The 21,423-nt window shown below is 37.5% G+C and overlaps 1 protein-coding gene across 1 annotated transcript; it reads right to left on the reverse strand.

The window, feature by feature from the left end:
* Positions 1–9,775: 9,775 nt before the first annotated feature.
* On the reverse strand, positions 9,776–21,397 carry tcea2 (transcription elongation factor A (SII), 2). The gene is made up of 10 exons (XM_051879326.1): positions 21,151–21,397; positions 20,618–20,680; positions 18,893–18,998; positions 18,552–18,645; positions 16,156–16,292; positions 12,616–12,672; positions 11,936–12,090; positions 11,026–11,172; positions 10,626–10,697; positions 9,776–10,410 (listed from the first exon to the last, which is right to left on the reverse strand). Exons 1-10 carry the CDS (start codon positions 21,217–21,219, stop codon positions 10,402–10,404), a joined length of 909 nt encoding a protein of 302 aa, XP_051735286.1. The 5' UTR covers positions 21,220–21,397; the 3' UTR covers positions 9,776–10,401.
* Between the last annotated feature and the right edge of the window lie 26 nt (positions 21,398–21,423).

Raw genomic sequence — 21,423 nt, forward strand, 5'->3', positions numbered from 1 at the left:
TGGATTTTTAAGAGCTCTAGATGATGAAAATGTCAGTTGTCTTTCCTCACGTTGGCTCCTTAATATCAGTTAGTTATACATGTCACATGTCTCATTATTGTGTTGATTTGATCCTTTTAACTCTGGACTAACTGTGACCCCATATCTAAACCAGTGTGAAATGCCAAATGTATCTTTAAACGCTCAGGGGTTTTCTCTGACTTTATCATTCTTGTTGCCTTTGCCGAGAACATGTATGGAAATATTGTCATATTGCCAAAACAAACACAGACAGCAGTCAGGCGGCTCTACACACTCTGCTTCTGCCATGTAGGTGACCGCTGAGTGAAACAGCGATCAGTGTACAAAAGCTTAATGCACGTATCAGCACTGTTCAAACATCTGCGTTGCATAAAGTTTGAATGGATGAAGGAAAAAACAAATGGCTAAAAATGCAAGACGGAAATACCAATACAGAGACATTTTTCCCTCCCCCTTCAAGTTCCACAAACATTCCTGGAGTTGAACATGAGGCTCAGTTCACGCTGCCATTCCAACAAGAATCTAGCGGTAAAGATGGTGGTGATAAAGAGAGTGACTCGTCATCTGGATAGAGATGATTAACTCTTCAGAAAACACTCTCATTAAAACAGATAAGTTTAAAAGACGGTAACAGACCCTTAATAGACCAATAAATGAGAAACTCACTCTCTATATAAAGTTGTCACGAAATGAAAATTTAAAATATATTTTGTAAGTGCATAATATTTATATTATTGTAAATGATTCATCTATCCAAGTTCCCATATTATGCTATTTTAAAGGTTTTGTTTTGGAGGTCTCCTACAATAGGTTGTACATCCAAGGTCAAAAAACACGGTAACACTTTATAATACTGGTGCACTAATATGCATTAATTCATGCTTAACTAATGCACAGATAATCATGTGTTAATGTATGACTCATGAAGAACTAAACCATTAATTAATGATTACTGCATGATATTTGTGTGCAGCCCAACTTACCCATCCTTCAAACACATTCTCTGTCATTACACTCACTGCATGTGCAACTGTCAAAACCCATTAATGATATATTACTTAACAATTAGTTAATAGTCATGTGCCTCAACAAGTAAAGTCATAACATAAAGATACATTTGCAAATCATTAGTTAATGATTAATTAAAGCAGACAACTGGAAGTTGAAGTACATGGCTTCAAACCATTGTGGTAATTAACACATTAACTTACACTATTAGTTAATAAAATATGTTATTAAGGAATTAATACATTATGACACATTTAATTAATAACAATTCATATATTACTTAATCTATTAATCATATAGAATCTTCATTAGTTGCTGATGCAGTAATCATTAATTAATGGTTTAGTTCTTCATGAGTCATACATTAAAACATGATTATCTGTGCATTAGTTAAACATGAATTAATGCATATTAGTGCACCGGTAAAGTGTTACCAAAAACACTTTATTTTCTCATAGTCTGAGTCTGAAAACAGTTCTTTTAAAGATTCAGTCTTTCTAAATCCCTCCTTACCGCCAACCTACTCTGCTCTGATTGGTCAGACGGGCCAGTCTGTTGCGATTGGTCTACTCTGCTCTGATTGGTCAGATGACCCAGTCTGCTGTGATTGAGCTAGCGCTTGCAGCGCGTGTCGGAAACAAAACACCTATTACCATATCTGAATTGATACAGTGATGCGAATGGTAACAGTGGCGTTGATGTTCCAGAGTGTTCAATTCCAGAGTGAGTCCTCATCCTTTAGGAGTGCATGCAAAGTGGATTCGCAGGGCTGAAAACAGGGTCTTCTCAACATGTCGACAGCACAAACGAACCTTTTCCAGGCCTCAGCAACAATACTGTTTGAGGGCGGGTCAAAGTAGACGTTCGTGGGCAGCCAATGGAAACCATAGGCTGGCATTATGCAAATTTGTTACATTGTTACGTAGGTGTGTAACAGGAAGTGAAACTGGAATTGCTGATGACTCATTTCAGCAATTCAGAATCGAGTCTTTCTTTCTTTCTCCTGTGGCCTCATGGGATAGTAAAGTGTCTATCGTATGCGCACTTCAGAATCTTGCCAGAAGTAGTAAGTCATCCGGATACTTTTCGCCTACTATTTTTCGAATACTATGAATTCGGACATACTACTCTGTTCGCATACTGTTTTTCGCGTACTATATAGTAGAGAAGTATTCTATTTAAGACGCAGTTAATAACTTTATTTGTCAGGCACTTTGATCTTTAAAATGTTGTAACATTTGTAAATGGTTTGAAATCTCTGATCAGATTTCATTGAGACTCTATTAAACATTGCAAATGTTACTCATTCCCATTATTTATACTGTTGTCAATGATTGTGTTTATATTTAGATACGGAGACTGAGATCAGTTTCAACTAATTTTTCATGTAGTCTACATGTTACAAGCCTCCTTTCTTCTTCACCTGAGGGTCCTACAGTACATCCATGGTTTACTCCCTTGAAAGGCCTGGAAACTTCCTCCAAACACTGAGCATTTTAAATAACCCAGCCATTCATTTTAAATCAGCAGATCAAAATGCTTGCTTAGTGACCCTTTAATTCCCCCATGACTGGGGGCTATTTTGTCCCTCAAACGCCACTGTGGAGACTCGATGGAGACAGTTGCTTGGGAGAGTCCCACTGTATTCTCTCCAACCCATCACAGGTTCAAAACTCTCTGTTGCCTGATCTGGCAGGTACTAAACCCAAATGTTTGGTTATTTAGGAGCACCTTCTATGATCCCCTCAATTCAAAACCAGATCTGACAGCATTTATTTTTGGTCAACATAATTAAGAAATGTTGTGACAGCTCCTAGCAAATTACTGCTCGGGCAAAGGCCAGAGATATTTCACCAGCTGTGTCTTATGCAAGTCACAAAGGGTCAGTTCTATTCTCAGATTTGATTAAGATATGAGGACACTGCTAGGAAGTTTCCAAAATATAGGACCAGCTTTATGTACAAGTCCTCAGGATCAAAAGCATCAAACACTGGATTAAAACATCAGTCTTATCTAATCTTGCTTCAAAGTTCACACATATGATATCAGTGGAATATAGTTGTTCAGTGTTTGTTCTGAGTATTGGCTGACTGCTCCCTCTAGTGGAAAACATCTGAAGCACAAAAAAGAAGCAGCAGTCAGACTACTAAATATAGATTAATTAAAATTCATTTACTCACCTTCAATGTGACTATTTGATTTTATCCCCCCTGTGGAAAACATTTTCTATACAATGATATTGTCATTGCAGATGAGGGCCATTGAGCTCCAAAATGTGATCCATATAGGTTAACTCATGTACCAGTGATGCCACAATGTAAGTGGTTTATCACTCTAAATATCATTGGTTCCAATTGCCATTGATGCCAAACTTGTTGTGATGTGTCTTAAAGCATCATATTTAAATACAGTTGACATCCCTACTGTTCAAAAGATTTGGGTCAGTACAAGTTTTATTTATTGAAAGTCAAGTCAAGTCACCTTTATTTATATAGCACTTTTTACAATGCAGATTGTGTCAAAGCAGCTTTACAGTGATAATTATTGGTATTTAAGTTTTGGCTGCACAGCAGCTCTTAAAGAAAATGGTGTCATTGTCCAGCTTAAGTAAATTCAGTATTGATTCATTCCATTGTAAGAATCAATAGTTATTAATTTAGTTAATTTATCTATATCAGCACTGGAGTAAACAGTGATGTCATCACCCAGCTCAGTTCAGTTCGCATACAATGGTGTCGATGCAGGCAGATCAAAACATTGTTGAATATCAAATGTCAAGTGTCCCCAACTAAGCAAGCCAAAGGCGATGGCGGCAAGGAACCCAAACTCCAACAGGTGACATCAGGTGGCAAACAGATGTTAAAATGGAGAAAAAATCCTTGGGAGAAACCAGGCTCAGTCAGGGGGCCAGTTCTCCTCTGGCCAACAGCGAACAGTGCATGATTATGATTCAGGCAGCTTTCATAAGTCCGATTGGGATCGCAATAGTCAAAGTATTTATTCCAGTTCCATCTAGTTGAGGATTGTATTCATCACGCTGGTATGGGACGGTTTGTTGAGGATCTGTGCCACTGGCTGTCGTGTCGATGAGGCCTTCACAGGGGATGATCTAGTTGACACAATCTCTGCTGACACTTCAGAGCTGCGTTGTCGTCATGTCTAGGTGCACGTCCTTGATCTCACTTGGATACGGCCCGGATCCGGCTGAGTACGGTAAACCTCGGGATAAACAGAGAGACTAATATTAGCGTAGATGCCATTCTTCTTCTGATGTAACGAGTACATCTGGTATTATAGGAAGTGTTCCTGGTTCCGGCTGATCTAATTTATGCAGCCTAACAACAGCCTTTAACAGATTTGAAAACATCAGTTGATAATGTGTTATGTGTAGGCCAGGATAAAGAGATGCGTTTTTAGTCTAGATTTAAACTGACAGAGTGTGTCTGCTTCCCGAAAAATGCTAGGAAGATTGTTCCAGAGTTTAGGTGCCAAATAGGAGAAGGATCTACCACCTGCAGTTGATTTTGATATTCTAGGTATTATCAACTGGCCTGAATTCTGAGATTGCAATAGACGTGAAGGACTATAATGCGTTAAGAGCTCGCTCAGGTACTGGGGAGCTAGACCATTTAGTGCTTTGTAAGTAATTAGCAAGATTTTAAAATCTATACGATGTTTAACAGGAAGCCAATGCAGTGTTGACAGAACCGGGCTAATATGGTCATACTTCCTGGTTCTAGTAAGAACTCTAGCTGCTGCATTTTGTACGAGCTGTAGTTTGTTTATCAAGCGAGCAGGGCAACCACTCAGTAGAGCATTACAGTAATCTAGCCTTGAGGTCATGAACCCATGAACTAACTGTTCTGCATTTGTCATTGAGAGCATATGTCGTAGTTTAGATATATCTTTAAGATGGAAGAATGCGGTTTTACAGATGCTAGAAATGTGGCTTTCAAATGAAAGATTGGTATCAAAGAGCACACCCAGGTTCCTAACTGACGACAAAGACTTAACAGAGCAGCCATCAAGTGTTAGACGGTATTCTAGGTTATTACATGCAGAGGTTTTTGGTCCAATAATTAGAATCTGTTTTTTCTGAATGTAGTAGTAGTAGGAAATTACTGGCCATCCAATTTTTTATATCAGCTATGCATTCCGTTAATTTTGTGAATCGGTAAGTTTTGTCAGGGCGTGAAGAAATATAGAGCTGAGTATCATCAGCGTAACAGTGAAAACTAACGCCATGCTTCCTAATGATATCTCCCAAGGGTAGCATGTACAGAGTGAAAAGCAACGGTTCTAGTACTGAGACTTGTGGTACTCCATACTGAACTTGTGATCGATATGACATCTCTTCGTTTACGACCACAAACTGATAATGGTCAGATAAGTATGATTTGAACCATGGCAATGCAATTCCACTAATGCCAACATAATTTTCGAGTCTATTTAAAAGAATATTGTGATCGATAGTGTCAAATGCAGCACTAAGATCCAGTAACACTAATAGGGAGATACAACCACGATCTGATGATAAGAGCAAATCATTTGTAACTCTAATGAGAGCAGTCTCAGTACTATGGTACGGTCTAAATTCTGACTGGAAATCCTCACAGACACCATTTCTGTCTAAAAAGGAACATAGTTGAGATGCTACTGCCTTTTCTAGTATTTTTGACAGAAAAGGTAGATTCGAGATTGGCCTGTAATTGACTAATTCTCTAGGATCAAGTTGTGTTTTTTTAATAAGAGGTTTAATAATAGCCAGCTTAAAAGTTTTGGTACATATCCTAGTGATAAAGATGAATTAACAATATTAAGAAGAGGATCTATGACCTCTGGAAGCATCTGTTTCAATAGCTTAGTCGGTATAGGGTCTAACATACATGTTGTTGATTTTGATGATTTAACAAGTTTAGACAATTCTTCCTCACCTATAGCAGTGAATGAATTGAATTTTTCCTCAGGGATACTACAATGCACTGTCTAATGTGATACTGTAGTAGACGGTTGCATGGTTATAATTTTCTCTCTGATATTGTCAATCTTGCAAGTACAGAAGTTCATAAAGTCATTACTGCTGTGCTGTTTGGAAACATCAGAAGTCGAAGCTTTATTTCTTGTTAATTTAACCACTATATCAAAAAAATACCTAGGGTTGTGTTTATTTTCTTCTAAAAGATTTGAAAAATAAGCACATCTAGCAGTTTTTAAGGCCTTTCTGTACTCAATCATTCTCTCTCTCTCTCCACGAAATGCGAAAAACCTCTAGTTTTGTTTTCTTCTAACTGCACTCCATTTTTCTGGCTGCTCTCTTAAGGGCCCAAGTGTGCTCGTTGTACCACGGCGTTGGATTAATTTCCTTAATCTTTTTTAAGCGCAAAGGAGCTACTGCGTCTAATGTGCTGGAAAAGGGAGAGTCAATAGTTTCTGTTGCAACATTGAGTTCTTCTAAGCTGTCTGGTATGCTAAGGCAATGAAACTGATCAGGAAGATTATTTATAAAGCAATATTTAGTGGTAGAAGTGATAGTTCTACCATATTTGAGTGAGGCGGTTTAGCAGCCTTGGCTAAATGTAGTATACACGAGACTAGATAATGATCTCATCGCTCTGCTGCAGAATTTCAACGGCATCAATATCGATTCCATGTGACAATATTTGATCTAAAGTATGATTACGACAGTGAGTGGGTCCTGACACGTGTTGTCCAACTCCAATAGAGTTTAAAAAGTCTGTAAATGCCAATCCCAATGCGTCTTTTTCATTATCTATATGGATATTAAAATCACCAACAATTAGGACTTTATCCGTAGCCAGTTCTAACTCCGATAGGAAATCAGCAAATTCTTTGATAAAGTCTGTACGGTGCCCTGGTGGCCTGTATACAGTAGCCAGCACAAATTTAAAATGGGATTTGTCACTTACATTACATAATGTTACATAAAGCACCATTACTTCGAAGGAATTATAATTGAAAGACTTTTGAGTAATACTAAAGATATTACTATAAATTATAGCAACACCTCCCCCTTTGCCTTTCTGACACAGTTCATGTCGATAATAGTAACCTTGAGGACTAGACTCATTTAAAGTAATGTAATCGCCTGGTTTTAACCAGGTTTCTGTCAAACACAGCAAATCTAGATTATAGTCTGTGATAATATCATTTACAGTGCTTTTGAAGAAAGGGATCTAATATTCAGCAACCCAAGCTTTATAATTTGTTCATCAGTATTATATTTGTTTTTTATTTGTTGAACATCAATTAAGTTTTTACCCTTAAATGGGTTTGGGAGTTTTTTGTATTTACTAATTCGGGGTACAGACACAGTCTCTATGTGATAATATCTAGGTGAAAGAGTTTCTATGTGTTGGGATTTATCTGACTTCTGTGACGTGAGACAACTAGCAGACGGTTGGTTTAGCCAGTATGTCTGCTTCCTGACCTGGGCCCCAGTTTGTCATGTTTGAGCTCTAAGATTATGTGCCATATTACTAGAGAGAAGAGCGGCACCATCCCAGGAGGGATGAATACCATCTCTTTTCAACAGGTCAGGTCTGCCCCAAAAACTTTTCCAATTGTCTATGAACCCTATATTATTCTGCGGACACCACTTAGACAGCCAGCCATTGAGTGATGATAGTCTGCTAAGTATCTCATCACTCCGATGAACAGGAAGAGGGCCAGAGCAAATTACAGTGTCTGACATTGTACTTGCGAGTTCACACACCTCTTTAATGTTAATTTTAGTGATCTCTGACTGGCAAAGTCGAACATCGTTAGTGAATAATAATCTTAGAGTACTTACAATTAGCATTAGCCAGCACTTGCTTTGATGTTAGCCGCTCTGGCTCCCGGCAAACATATGACTAAGGTGACTGGTGTTTCTATTTTCATGTTCCGTGTAATAGAATCGCCAATAACTAGGGCACTTTCAACAGGATTCTCAGTGGGTGCGTCACTGAGTGGGGAGAACCTGTTTGATGTTCTAATCGGAACGGAAGAGCGGTGTTTTTCCCCACAACTAGGCTGTCTCACGGTCACCCAATTGCCCTGCTGTGCGGGCTCTACAGCCGGAACAGAACAATGTACAGTGTTCACTAAGCTAGTCGCATCCAAAATACATTCTTACTATCCTCAATAAAAGTTTGGATGCGTGTCTATAATTTTGAGATTTTCTCTGTCAGCCTAACTATCTCCCTACATTTATGACATGTGAATCCCTCGTCGCTGACAGAGAGAACTATGCTAAGCATGTGACAGGCAGAGCAAGTAACAATAGAAGGAGAGGATGACATGACTCACCGTGTTTGTAGACCGATCCGACTTACCACAGCTGTTGAACGCGTAGAAAAGGAGCGCGCGAGAGACTGATGACAAGTTAACAAGATAGCGAAATGCTAACACGTTGTGATAGCGATTTAGATTAAAAGCTAGCGTCGTCAGATTAATGTGATAGGCAATATTAGATATATGGTAATGATGATATAAACAACAAGAAATGATAAGAGATTCAAAAACAAAGCTATACGGAGCTACATAGGCAAACCACTCTGAGCAGCGAGGCAGACAGGAGCAATCGAAAGAAATTAATACCTTTATTCAGCAAAGATGCATTAAATCAAAATTGATTTTCTGATCAAAATTGACAGTAAATACATTTATAATGCTACAAAAAAAAAAAATCCATTTCAAATAAATGCTGTTGTTTATGGAAGCTTATCAATTTAAAAGATAATTGCGTCATTTTCCGCCGGTTTCACAGATGAGGCTTAAGCTTAGTCCTAGACTAAAATGCATGTTTGAGCTGTTTTTGACTTTTTTTCCCTCAGAATTGCGAGTTTATATCATGCAATTCTGACTTTATAACTTACAAGTGTGAGTTTTATATCACGCAATTGTGAGAAAAAAACAAAAAAAAAAAAACAATTGTGAGGTAAAAAGTTGCAATTACCGTTTTTATTTTTTTTATTCGGTGGTGGAAACAAGCTTCCAAAGTTCTTTGGAATTTTAAATTCATAAAAAAAAAAAAAAAGTATAGTTTCCACTAAAATATTAGGAAGCACAACTGTTTTCAACACTGATAATATGTAATGTTGATGAAAAACACTGGAGGGTTAGGGCTAGGGTTTTAACCCTAACCCACTGAAAATTTAGCTTTGCCAAAATTTTTTAAATATATTATATTATCATAACTCTCAGAATAGTTTTAACATATATTTAGTTATTTTTGTGTTACATGTCATTTTATTGAATATGGCAATTTTAATGTATTTGTTCTTGGCAGACTATATCTGCTATGCTGCTGCTGTTGAGCATTGCTGCTGTGAGCATGTAAGATATGCTGCTGCTGCATAAATAGACATACATAAATCCTGTAGCAGATCTAGGCAGCTGGAGGGTCTCAGAGGAACTCTGAAAGCGCACTGCAGGACTGGACTACAACAAACACTGAACCAGACTATTTAAATGTTGAGAAAGCAATCTCATTGGCTGCAGGATCAGCAGAGGCCAATCAGCTTGTGTCATGCGGTAATGATGTAATTGATTGCAGACTGCATGTAAAGGACCTATCAGTCTGTGCCCTCTAGAGTTTCATGACTGAATTAGATATTAAAATAGAAAACAGTAATCGTAATTTGGAATATTTCACAATAGTACTTTAGTTTGTACTGTATTTTTACATCATACAGGTGAGTCTGGAAGGATGAAGTAAAAAAACAATAACACTCAAACCACAAAATATTTCTAGTCAAATTTACTGAGACAAAACAGTCCAATTATTCATATAATACATATGAACCTTCGATCATGTACCACATTCTGTTTTTCTCTTTGTCTGGCTGTCTACAAGAAGCAAACTATCGCCTACATTAAGACTCAAATATTAACCGTAATCCTTTAAGACTTCCTAAACTCTGGAAAAGCAACCAACCTTTCAAGATTTGGTTAAATAAATCATCTGCGAAGTGCATAAACTGCATATACATATGAAAAGCACACGTTCAAAACAAACAAACAAACAAACAAACAAAAAAATAGTATGTGTACAAATTCTTTTAGCAATTACTTGGCACTCAGAGCAAAAAGGCACAAGCAATATATCAAAAGGCAAAGCAAGAATGAACAAGCCAGCTGACTTACTAAGTCTAAGTTATTGGCAGTGCATGAAAGGCAATGATATTACACCAGTAAAAAAAACTACAGAGCAACACTCATATATTACAAAGCTATGAAAATGAATGTATCAAAAAAAAAAAAAAAAAAAAAAAAAGACAGATTCTTTTTTCCTCAAAAGAAAAAAAACAGTTCCTTTCACTATGAATTCAGGTCATCTCTTCATATGAAGAATCCTGCTCACTTTAGTCTTTAACAAAACTATGAAAAGAGAAAACAGAAGACAATAAATATACAGTATTCAAAGTATTTGAGGTTAGACTACAGTGAGTAAATACTGCCACCATGTGGCGACATTGTAGCATGAAGACACAAGGCACGTGTTTATCAGTCGCATAATAAGTTTTTTTTTTTTTTTTTTTTACTCCAGTCAACCAATGGCTTTTGCACTGCCAGGTGTGTAGGAAGATTCTTACCTTCCACCGGTTTCCACACTCGTTGCACAGCACGAAGGTGGTCATGGGTTCATCTGCGCTGCGTGTCTGGACCTGTGGGGAGAGATTGCGCATTACATTCCTGCTTGTTTCATGCTTCAATGCAGCTTTAGCCCATTTGTGAACTTCCTTTCAGACATGCAAACGGATCAAAGACTTGTGCGAATTTGCTCTGAGCACAGAAATGTGGGGCTGTTTGTGTTTCAGAAACTTGATCCGCCCTCATTTTCTTTTTTAAAGTGTGGCTTAAGTGTACAAATACTTGTGTAACCTACTGCTGTGTCACGCTCAGATTGATAGTTGTTTTTATAATGATGGCAAGTATAAAGACTTCTGGTAATAAAACAGTCCTAAACGCTGGTGAGATGTTGTAACAGCATACCTGAGTGTAAGTGCAGTTCTTGCCCCTGCATTTTCCACAGATGAACATGTCAGTCTCCGTGCCGCCCACTTTGGAGAGCTGATGCTCTCGAATGGACTCCTTGGTCAGCGCTTTTCTGATCTCTTTCAGCTCTGCGCTTGCCATCTCCTGCCAAACATGCAATTAACACAAACACACTTCACATCGTGCAGAGAAGCTGCAATTTACTAGACCTTAAAGGGTTAGTTCACCCAAAAATGAAATTTCTGTCATTAAGTACTCATGTCGTTCCACATCCGTAAGACCTTCGTTCATCTTTGGAACACAAATTAGGATATTTTGGAAAAAAAAAATTATAATCCCCCGTAGAAAGCAACGTAATTAACATGTTCAAGGTCTAGAAAAGGTCCGAATTTCATCAAAAATATCTTAATTTGCATTCTGAAGATGAACGAAGGTCTTACGGGTGTGGAACGACATGAGTACTTAATGACAGAAAATTCATTTTTGGCTTAAGTTGGTGAACTAACCCTTTAAATGGTTTTGCGATAATCTTTTCTACCCTATTGTGACATTTTCGAGTGAAATGGCTTCTCAAATCAATGTAGGGCGGGACTTAATTGTGTCAATTGGGAATTAATTGGATGGTTGTGGTTTGCTATTGGTGGATCTCATGTGAGTGACAGGTTGTCCCGCCCTCACACCAGTACACACGTCATCAGAGAAAAGAAGAGATGACACTGCAGGAGGGAGGGGAAGTTATTTTGATTGAAGATTACAAGGGCATGTGAATTAAAAAAAAAAAAAATAATAATGATGTGCATAGATTAATTATTTATAATAAATACTGCAATATAAAAAAAATAAGAATTCTCATTTTAATTCCATGGTGACTAACATTTCTCAAGCCAAAAATCAAATCCAAACGTACCTCTGCGGTCATACTGGCGATGCGGTCTGGCGAGATGTTGCCACACAAGACGTTCCGCCGTAAGTCTGGGTTTTTCTGGTCCTTGAGGTTGGAAATGCGACTCCTCAGTCTGGTCTTGTACTTCATGTCAGTGGATTTGAACTCCTGGTAGATACGTGTGTCATGAAGTCCAGTCAAGGAAGCACAAAGTCATTATTTTACGTACTCCTTTGAAGGAGAAGCAAGCAGTTTTTCAAATATTTTCTCCTTTCGCAGTTATGCAGAGACTTCTGTAAGTAAACCATTTGTTGGCGGATTTCAATAAAAAGTGTAAACACTGTGGCGCTATCAAAACATTGCACTGTTTGAGGTAAGAGGTCACAACCCCTGCTGGTAGATGTTGTAACTACAAAATTTGCAGGCAAAATTCATCCTTTTCTTTACAGAGTTTTTGTGTATTCAAAATAAATTTTACCAAGCAAAATATGAAATCACCAACATTTTATACACTGCCGTTCAAAAGTTTGGGGTCAGTACACTTCATTTTTGTTTTTGAAAGAATATATTTTTATTCAGAAAGGACACATTAAATGGTTTCCAAAAATATATTCAAATAAAAAATTATTTTATTTCTTTTTAATTGCAAAAATATTCCACAACATTACTGTTTTACTAACTATCTTTCGTAATGAGAAGGATATAATCTTCAATCTGTGCTGCCAGGTGTTCACAGTCTACTCCGATTGTCTGGTGATCACCTGAGAAATACATACAGAGAATAATTTATTTAAATGTAAAAAACAAAAAAAAAAAAAAAAAAAAAAAACCACTGCTTTCAAAACACTGCTTCGGAGCGTTATAAATCTTTTGAGTCGAATCAGTGATTCGGATCGCGTATCAAACCGCCAAACTGCTGAAATCACGTGACTTTGGTGCTCTGAACCACTGATTTGATTCGTAAAGCTCCGAAGCTTCATGAAGCAGTGTTTTGAAATCAGTCATCACTAGATATTGTTAAAAAGTTATTTTTTTTATTCATTTATTTTTTTATTTTTTTGGTGCACAAAAAAAAAATATTCTTGTCACTTTATAATATTAAGGTAGAACCAATGTACTCACATGAACTGATTTAAATATGTTTTTAGTATCTTTATGGATCTTGAGAGAGGAAGTACCATAGCTGTCTATGCAGGCCTTGCTGAGCCATCGGATTTAATCAAAAATATCTTAATTTGTATTCCGAAGATGAACAAAGGTCTTACGGGTGTGGAACGACATGAGAGAGTAATAAATGGCATCATTTTCATTTTTGGGTGAACTAACCCTTTGAATAAAAATACAGATAGGCCTGGTTTCACAGACAGGGCTTAGATTAAAACAGGATTAGGCCTTAGTTCAATTAGGACATTTAAGTGGCTTTTATAAACATGCCCTAGGATATATGCATTTTAGTCTAGGACTAGACTTATGCCTTGTCTGTTAAACCAGGGGCAAATATAATAGAATTACATATATTACATACAACCCGAAAACTAAAAAAGACTTTCAAATCACATGAGCCAATATTTTATTCACAATAAAACATAGATAACAAATGTTTAAACGGAGAAATTTTATGCACAAAATGAGCTCATTTCAAATTTGATGCCTGGTACAATAGTTGGGACAGGGGGCATGTTTACCATGGCGTAGCATCTCTTCTTTTCAAAACAGTCTGAAGATGTCTGTGTTGAAATTTGGTCCCATTCTTGCCTGATATAGGTTTCCAGCTGCTGAAGAGTTCGTGGTCATCTTTCAGTTAATGATGCGCCAAATGTTCTCTATAGGTGAAAGATCTGGACTGCAGGCAGGCCAATTCAGCACCCGGACTCTTCTACGACAAAGCCATGCTGTTTTAATAGCTGCAGTATGTGTCTTTGCATTGTCCTGCTGAAATACACAAGGCCTTCCCTGAAATAGACGTCATCTGGAGGGGAGCATATGTTGCTCTAAAACCTTTACATACCTTTCAGCATTCATAGTGCCTTCCAAAACATGCAAGCTGCCCATACCGTATGCACTTATGCACCCCCATACTATCAGAGATACTGGCTTTTGAACTGATGCTGATGACACACTGGAAGGTCTCCAGGACACGGCGTCCGTGATTTCCAAGAAGAATGTCAAATTTGGACTTGTCTGACCATAGAACACTTTTCCACTTTGAAACAGTCCATTTTAAATGAGCCTTGGCCCACAGGACACGACGGCGCTTCTGGACCATGTTCACATATGGCTTCCTTTTTACATGATAGAGCTTTAGTTGACATCTGCAGATGGCACGGCGGATTGTGTTTACCGACAGTGGTTTCTGGAAGTATTCCTGGGCCCATTTAGTAATGTCACTGACACAATCATGCCGAAGAGTGATGCAGTGTCGTCTGAGGGCCCGAAGACCACAGGCATCCAATAAAGGTCTTCGGCCTTGTCCCTTACGCACAGAGATTTCTTCAGTTTCTCTGAATCTTTTGATGATGTTGTGCACTGTAGATGATGAGATTTGCAAAGCCTTTGCAATTTGACGTTGAGGAACATTGTTTTCCACAATCTTTTTACGCACTTTTTCACAGATTGGAGAGCCTCTGCCAATCTTTACTTCTGAGAGACTCTGCCTCTCTAAGACATACCTTTTATAATTTATTTAATCATGTTACAGACCTGATATCAATTAACAATTAGTTGCTAGATATTCTCCCAGCTGAATCTTTTCAACATTTTTCTTTTTCAGCCATTTGTTACCCCCGTGCCAACTATTTTGAGACCTGTAGCAGGCATCAAATTTGAAATGAGCTCATTTAGTGGATAAAAGTGTACAATTTATCCCTTTAAACATGTTATGTTATCTATGTTCAATTGTGAATAAAATATTGACTCATGTGATTTGAAAGTCTTTTAGTTTTCATTTTATTCAAATTTAAAAAACGTCCCAACATTTCCGGAATTCGGGTTGTATAAACTACAAATAACACGGTCCACACAGTAAGACCCAATAAGTTACTTTAACTCAAATCATTTGATGCCTTAAAGCATTTTTAAGGTCTTGTCAAAATCTATATTTATGACTAATGTGAACATGTTTTATTTGAGTTCACTAAAAAAAAAAAAAATTGTATTTCTAAATATTAAAGCTGCAAGCAGCGATGAAAGGGCCCTCGCACCCAGGCTCACCGCCACCCGTGACATGGGTGACATGCATGTAAGCGAGTAAATACAAGGGAAATATGGCAAAGTCATTTCAAAGTGCCACACTTCCTGCTGCCAACAGGTGGCGCTTTGACTGTAACTGAATATTGCCATGTAGATGTCTTCAGGCCAAGACTGTTATCAAACATGTGAAGTTTGGAGCAGATCAGACATTGTATGCCTGAGTTACAACAACTTCCTGTTTCATGGCAAAACATCAAAATTTGTCAGGCCGCAACGGACACACCCTTCAGCGAAAACTCTAGATCTTCGCAATTTAACGTCTCAAAGGCCTTTAGATTAGACTGACCAAATATGACATTGATCTGATTAAAGCCCTAGGAGGAGTTCGCTAAAGTACAAAGTCTGGAAATGGCAAAAACTGCCAAAATTTTGCAGAGAAAATTCAAAATATCTCACTTCCTGTTGGGTTTACAGATTTTGCACCCGAGGCTTTTTTGTAGGTATTGGGCTGTTACATCTGTCTACTGAATTTGATACCTGTACGTGAAATGTAGCGCGAAGGGCGCTTAATTGAAATTTTTTAGGTGGCGCTATCGAGCCATTTTGCCACACCTAATTCTGAAACCCATATCAGACGTAATTTTCACCACTTCTGACGCGTGTGCAAAGTTTCATGAGTTTTCAAGCATGTTTAGGCCCTTAAAAATGCTATTGAAATATTGAAAAATACTATTCAAGTTGAAGTATTGAAAAGTACTATTCAAATACACAGTGTATCTAAAATTTAAGTGAATTTAGTAAACTCAAATTTTAAATCCCAACATGAAAATGAAACTTTAACAGATCTACCCCTTTAGTCATTTATTGCAAAAATACATTTTATAACACTTAAATTTCAACATTTTAGTTCACTTAATTTCACAGTAAGAGTTCATGTAACTTACTTTAATTAAGTGCAATGAACTTTCATTTATATTTGAGCAAAATTAAACTTGTTTTATTTAGTAAATTTCACAGTGCAGTTACTTACTCAGCTTAATTTGTTCAGGGCTTACCATCAGTCTGTAGGGCCGCCACCAGCAGCTCTCTGCATTTGGTGCGCACACTGTCCGTCGTGACGGGTGCAGGTGGGAAGGAGGTGAATTTTGGGGTGACTGGGGTGGTGGGAGTTTTTGGTGTCTCTTGTTTGTTACTAGACAACATGGGGTAACAACATTTCACCGTTTCGTAAAACCGCTTATAATGATATGTATTGTAAAAACACAAAAACACTTTTAGCATACAAAAAAGTATTTGCTTTCTTTATATTTGTTTTTTTTTTTTTTTTTTTAAACAATTTCTTTATTTTCAAAAAATACTATAATAGGATTCAAGTATCAAGAGGTTGCTATCTATAGTATAAATCTGTTTATTTTTTCCACATTATTTTTTATAGTGATTCATTTTCAAATGATGTATTTTAGTAAATTTAGTAAATCCATATCCAATCAACCACTAGTGACAAGTAGCTTGAAGATAGTGCCTACTTTACGTTCCTAACTGTTACGTGGTCTTTTATTTATTTATTTATTTTTTTAAATAAAACATGCACAGATTAATTGTATGGAATTGCCGTGGAATAAAAAATAAATAAATAAAAAGATAATTGTGACTTTTTATATCACAATTCTGACTTTTTCCCCCCTCACTGTTGTCATAATGTCAGAATTGTGAGATATAAACTTGCAATTCTGACTTTTTCCTCGCAATGACAGATTTATATCCCGCATTCCGACTTCCTTTCTCGCAATTACAAGTTTATATCCTGCAATTTTAAAATTTTCTTCACAATTGCGAGACAGCAATTCTGACTTTTTTCTTGCAATTATGAGTTCATATCCCGCAGCCGACTTTTTTCCTCACAATTACAAGTATATATCCTGCAATTCCGACTTCTTTTCTCACAATTACGAGTTTATATCCAGCAATTCCGACTTCTTTTCTCACAATTACGAGTTTATATCCAGCAATTCCGACTTCTTTTCTCGCAATTGCAAGTTTATCTCTTGCATTTCTGAGTTTTTTTTCCTCGCAATTACGAGTTTATATCCTGCAATTTTGACATTTTCCTCGCAATTACGAGTTTATATCCTGCAATTTTGACATTTTCCTCGCAATTGCGAGACAAACTCGCAATTCTGACTTTTTTCCCCTCGCAATTACAAGTTTATCTAAAACAATTCTGATTTTTTTCTCGCAATTACGAATTTATATCCAGCAATTCCGACTTCTTTTCTCGCAATTGCATGTTTATCTCTCGCATTTCTGACTTTTTTACAAATACAAGTTTAACCGTTAACTGTTAGTAAGAATTTTCCGTGCTCAAACTCATGCATAAAGCTTGGTGCAAAACACCGATGAAAGTAATGAATGTGTCAGAAAAAAAATAGCAAGGATACAGTTTAACAACTTATTAATAAACTGGTGATTTCTATGTCAGTGTCGGCTGTGAAGTTGACAAAGCTCTCATCTCTGCAGGACAGTGGATGCGCCTTTGGAGAGAAATGCAACTTTCATACAGATTACATAATCAGGGAGTATCTGTTTTCAATGTGAACTGGTTAGTTTAAGATTAGAAATTTCAAGCTTTCAACAGATAAATTTGTATTTGTGGGGCAGGTATATGCTGAGTTTCGGTTCATTTATAAGATGGAGACAGACGGCAGAAAGCTCATCCTGATTGCTTTCTTTATTTTAAAAAAGCACAACATTTTGTTGTTATTGTGAGTATACACAAATAGCAGATATTTAGTTAGTTTAGTTTTATGATGTATTACTCTTATCTGTATGACGGAGTATTTTAAGTTGTTTTGGAGTTATTTTAAGTGATGGCTCCATGTCTCACAGTCAAGCGCGCAAATCCTTTAACTTTCACCGTGCAGGTGTGTGATAATTTGACAATGTGTGAATCCTCATGTTCTGTTGTTCTGCTGTTTGTGCAAGTAGGGTTACAAAAAAAAGTTTTATTGTTTGTCACAGACACTTGTCAATTCTATTTTTATTTAATACTAAATTTAACACTCAAATCTTATCAGTTAACGGTTAATGGTCCGTTAACAAGCATCGGTTGTCGGTCATGAAGATTAACCGAAATGAACATCCCTAACCGCAGTTCTGATTTCTTGTCTTAGATATGCGAGATATAAACTTGCAATTGCGAGATATAAAGTCCAATTCTGAGGAAAAACATCAGCTCACAATTCTGACACTTTCTTAAAATTGCGAGTTTATATCTCAACTCCAAAAAGTCAGAATTGTGGGATAAAAATTCGCAATTACCTTTTTTATTTTTTTAATTCAGTGGCGGAAACATGCTTCCATCGAATTGTTCACAATAAGATATATAATATGCATTTAGAAAATAGGATGAATTTTCACTTCTTGCCGACTTTAATGGTTAGATCCCACACACCTGGTGTCACTGGATCCAGGACAGTCTTTAGAAGACGAGGACTGGAGAGGAGATCCTCCTTTTTTCTTCTCCTCTGATTTACCTTCAGAACCATCTACATAAAAGAAGATTCACAGTCCAGCTTTAACATCAGACACGCTCATTGCATTCACTACCACCAAGTTAACTTCCTTAATATAATAACAGCAAGAAATCAAACAGACAGCAGCCTTGTCCCACCACTTTTTATAATGAAACTCTTCAGTCTCTTTCTCAATTGTTGTCATTCACTCTGAAATAAGGAAAACCCTCATCTAAACTGTCTTTTTTAAGCTGTCTGAGTGTGAATGGAGATGCAGTACCCAGCAGTTTCTTCCAGGTCTTGATGAGTGATTTGGCCAGCGTCTGCACCTCCTCATCCGAGCTCTGCTTCCGCACCGCATTCACTGACATCCCGATCCGCGTCGACTGCACAGTGGACCACAATGAAACAGTGGGAAGATCACATTTGTTATAATAAATATAACACACATCACATCATCCAAATTATGATATATATTGCAACTTATTATGTACATTTTGTTAAAAATAACCATCTGGTAACCAATTATAAAGATTTGCTTAACTGGTCACTCTTCTGCTATGAAATGAGAGAGGGGATCATAAGTAAATAAAAGAATGAGCAAATGTCCGCTTAAGATTTTCAGTTTTTGACAAGTTTAGTACATTGTGTATCAGGCACGATATCCTTTACCGTTTTAATCACATTAAACCAGGCATTGATCTGAAAAGACTAAAGGCCCATTCACAACAAAAGCGATAACTATAACTATAAACAAGTCCTAAATAAATATAAAAGAATAGCAGAGTCCACACCACAACTATAACGGCACAGAGGAATTATATTGTTGGAATCACTTTCAAAACGATTTTTTATAGCTGAAGAACGATAAAAACTCTGACAGCCAATCAGAATCCAGAATCCGTCCTTCTTTAAAGGGACAGATGACTGAAACTGAAACGTGTGCTTAGAATCATTCGATATCATTCGCTGGTGTGAACGCTAATATAGTTATCTTTACAGTTATTATTCTAGGTGTGAGTGGGCCTTAAGACACAGACGTGTTTCCCCAGTGTATTCATTTTTCTTCTGTGTGTAGCTGCTCTATTGTGTTTGAAATTCTCCTCAGGGGCCAATAAGGTCTGTTTGTCTGTACATTAACTCCATCCATACTGACAGAATCCATATACTACAGTAAATGCACTCATATAACATGCATATAAAGCAGACAGCAGCAAATGTACTGAATACCACATTTGAAAAACGCATCGACACTGGCTCTGTTCAGAACGGAATACTAGCATACTGCAGTATGCACTGTGTACATGGTCTACTGTTTTCTTAAAGAACATATGAAAAAGTATGCAACCTATGCGTCGAAGGCATAAAAATATTCTTTTTTTAATTAATTATTTATTTTAAATGTATAAATTCTCTTGCGTTTTTTTTAAAAATGCTGCAAATTTTGGCAATGCAATCAAATGGTGAGTCCAAAAATAGACAGGATTGATTGATCACAACAGAAATGTAAGGTCGAGCACATTGCATTGTGGTATATTCCATGCAATATGTTCTGTTGTATACTACACCAGTGTTTCTCAACCACATTCCTGGAGGCCCACCAACACTGCACATTTTGCATGTCTCCTTAATTAAACACACCTGATTAGGGTTATCAGCTCATTAGTAGTGACTCAAAGATCTAAAATGGGTGTGTCAGACAAAGGAGACATGCAAAATGTGCAGTGTTGGTGGGCCTCCAGGAATGTGGTTGAGAACCACTGTACTACACTACACACATGTAGTAGTTTATCCAGATATTCTATGCATGCATACATACATTTTGTATACTTAGTACAGATTACATTCTACACACTGCAGAAATAATACGAGAAGTACGCCATTCCAAACACAGCCAATAAGAAAAGCAGCATGGGCTTCCCTGACTGGAAGAGAACGAGATGATTATGTAATCTAACAGCACATGCTCTGCCCACAGACGCTGTCTCCAGTCCAGCTAAGATACCTGCAGGGTCTCCAAAGACATCTTCATGTTCTTTAGCTCCCGAAGCAGGTCAATGGCACCATCCTGAAGATAAAAACACATGGAGGAGAAGAGACAGTTACACAACAACTTCTCAAATGCGGTAGTAAACACTGGCTTCTTCAACTATAGGTTGGTTCATATAAAAACACAGCCAGACTGCACATAAATGCTGTGTTTTGGGGACAAAACTGGGACTGACTGGTGTGAAGTGTTGGATAAATGAGTCTTTTGTTTGCGCTGGAGAAATTTGGAGAACAACCAGCTGCCAGCTCATCACAGTACACAAACGCTTCAAACGTGAGAGTAAACGCCAAATGTGTGATTGTGCATAAAGATTGTCCAATACAAGACCGGCGGTTGTCTGGATGAGGATGAAACAGGTGATAATCACAGTTACTAGATCTCGTGCTTGTTTAACGAAAACAAACAGAAACGAATGCGTGGATTAAATCAATAGTTCCCCCCATTCGTTTTTCAGATGCTGTAGGAATTAGGAAATGTGTCACACTTACGGTGTTTTTCTTGTGCACCATTTTGTCCAGCTTCTTTGCGATGCGCTCCACTTCTTGGTCCTTCGCCATGTTTACAGGTTTAGGGCTGTTTGATGGCGCCCGATGGTCGTGCCTCCATTTATGTGGGGAAAATGAGCCCGTCTCTGTGTGTGTGTGACTCTTTTAGTGGCAGTATGAGAGGAATCCACTGCCTTTCTCTCTGCTCTCTACTGTTATGTACCGACGTCCGATTCGCGAGCAAATTGTTCTTTTGAGTCGAATCTTTTCAAAGAA

The sequence above is a fragment of the Ctenopharyngodon idella genome, chromosome 22 (assembly GCF_019924925.1).
Source record: "Ctenopharyngodon idella isolate HZGC_01 chromosome 22, HZGC01, whole genome shotgun sequence".
NCBI classification, from domain to species: Eukaryota; Metazoa; Chordata; class Actinopteri; order Cypriniformes; family Xenocyprididae; genus Ctenopharyngodon; species Ctenopharyngodon idella.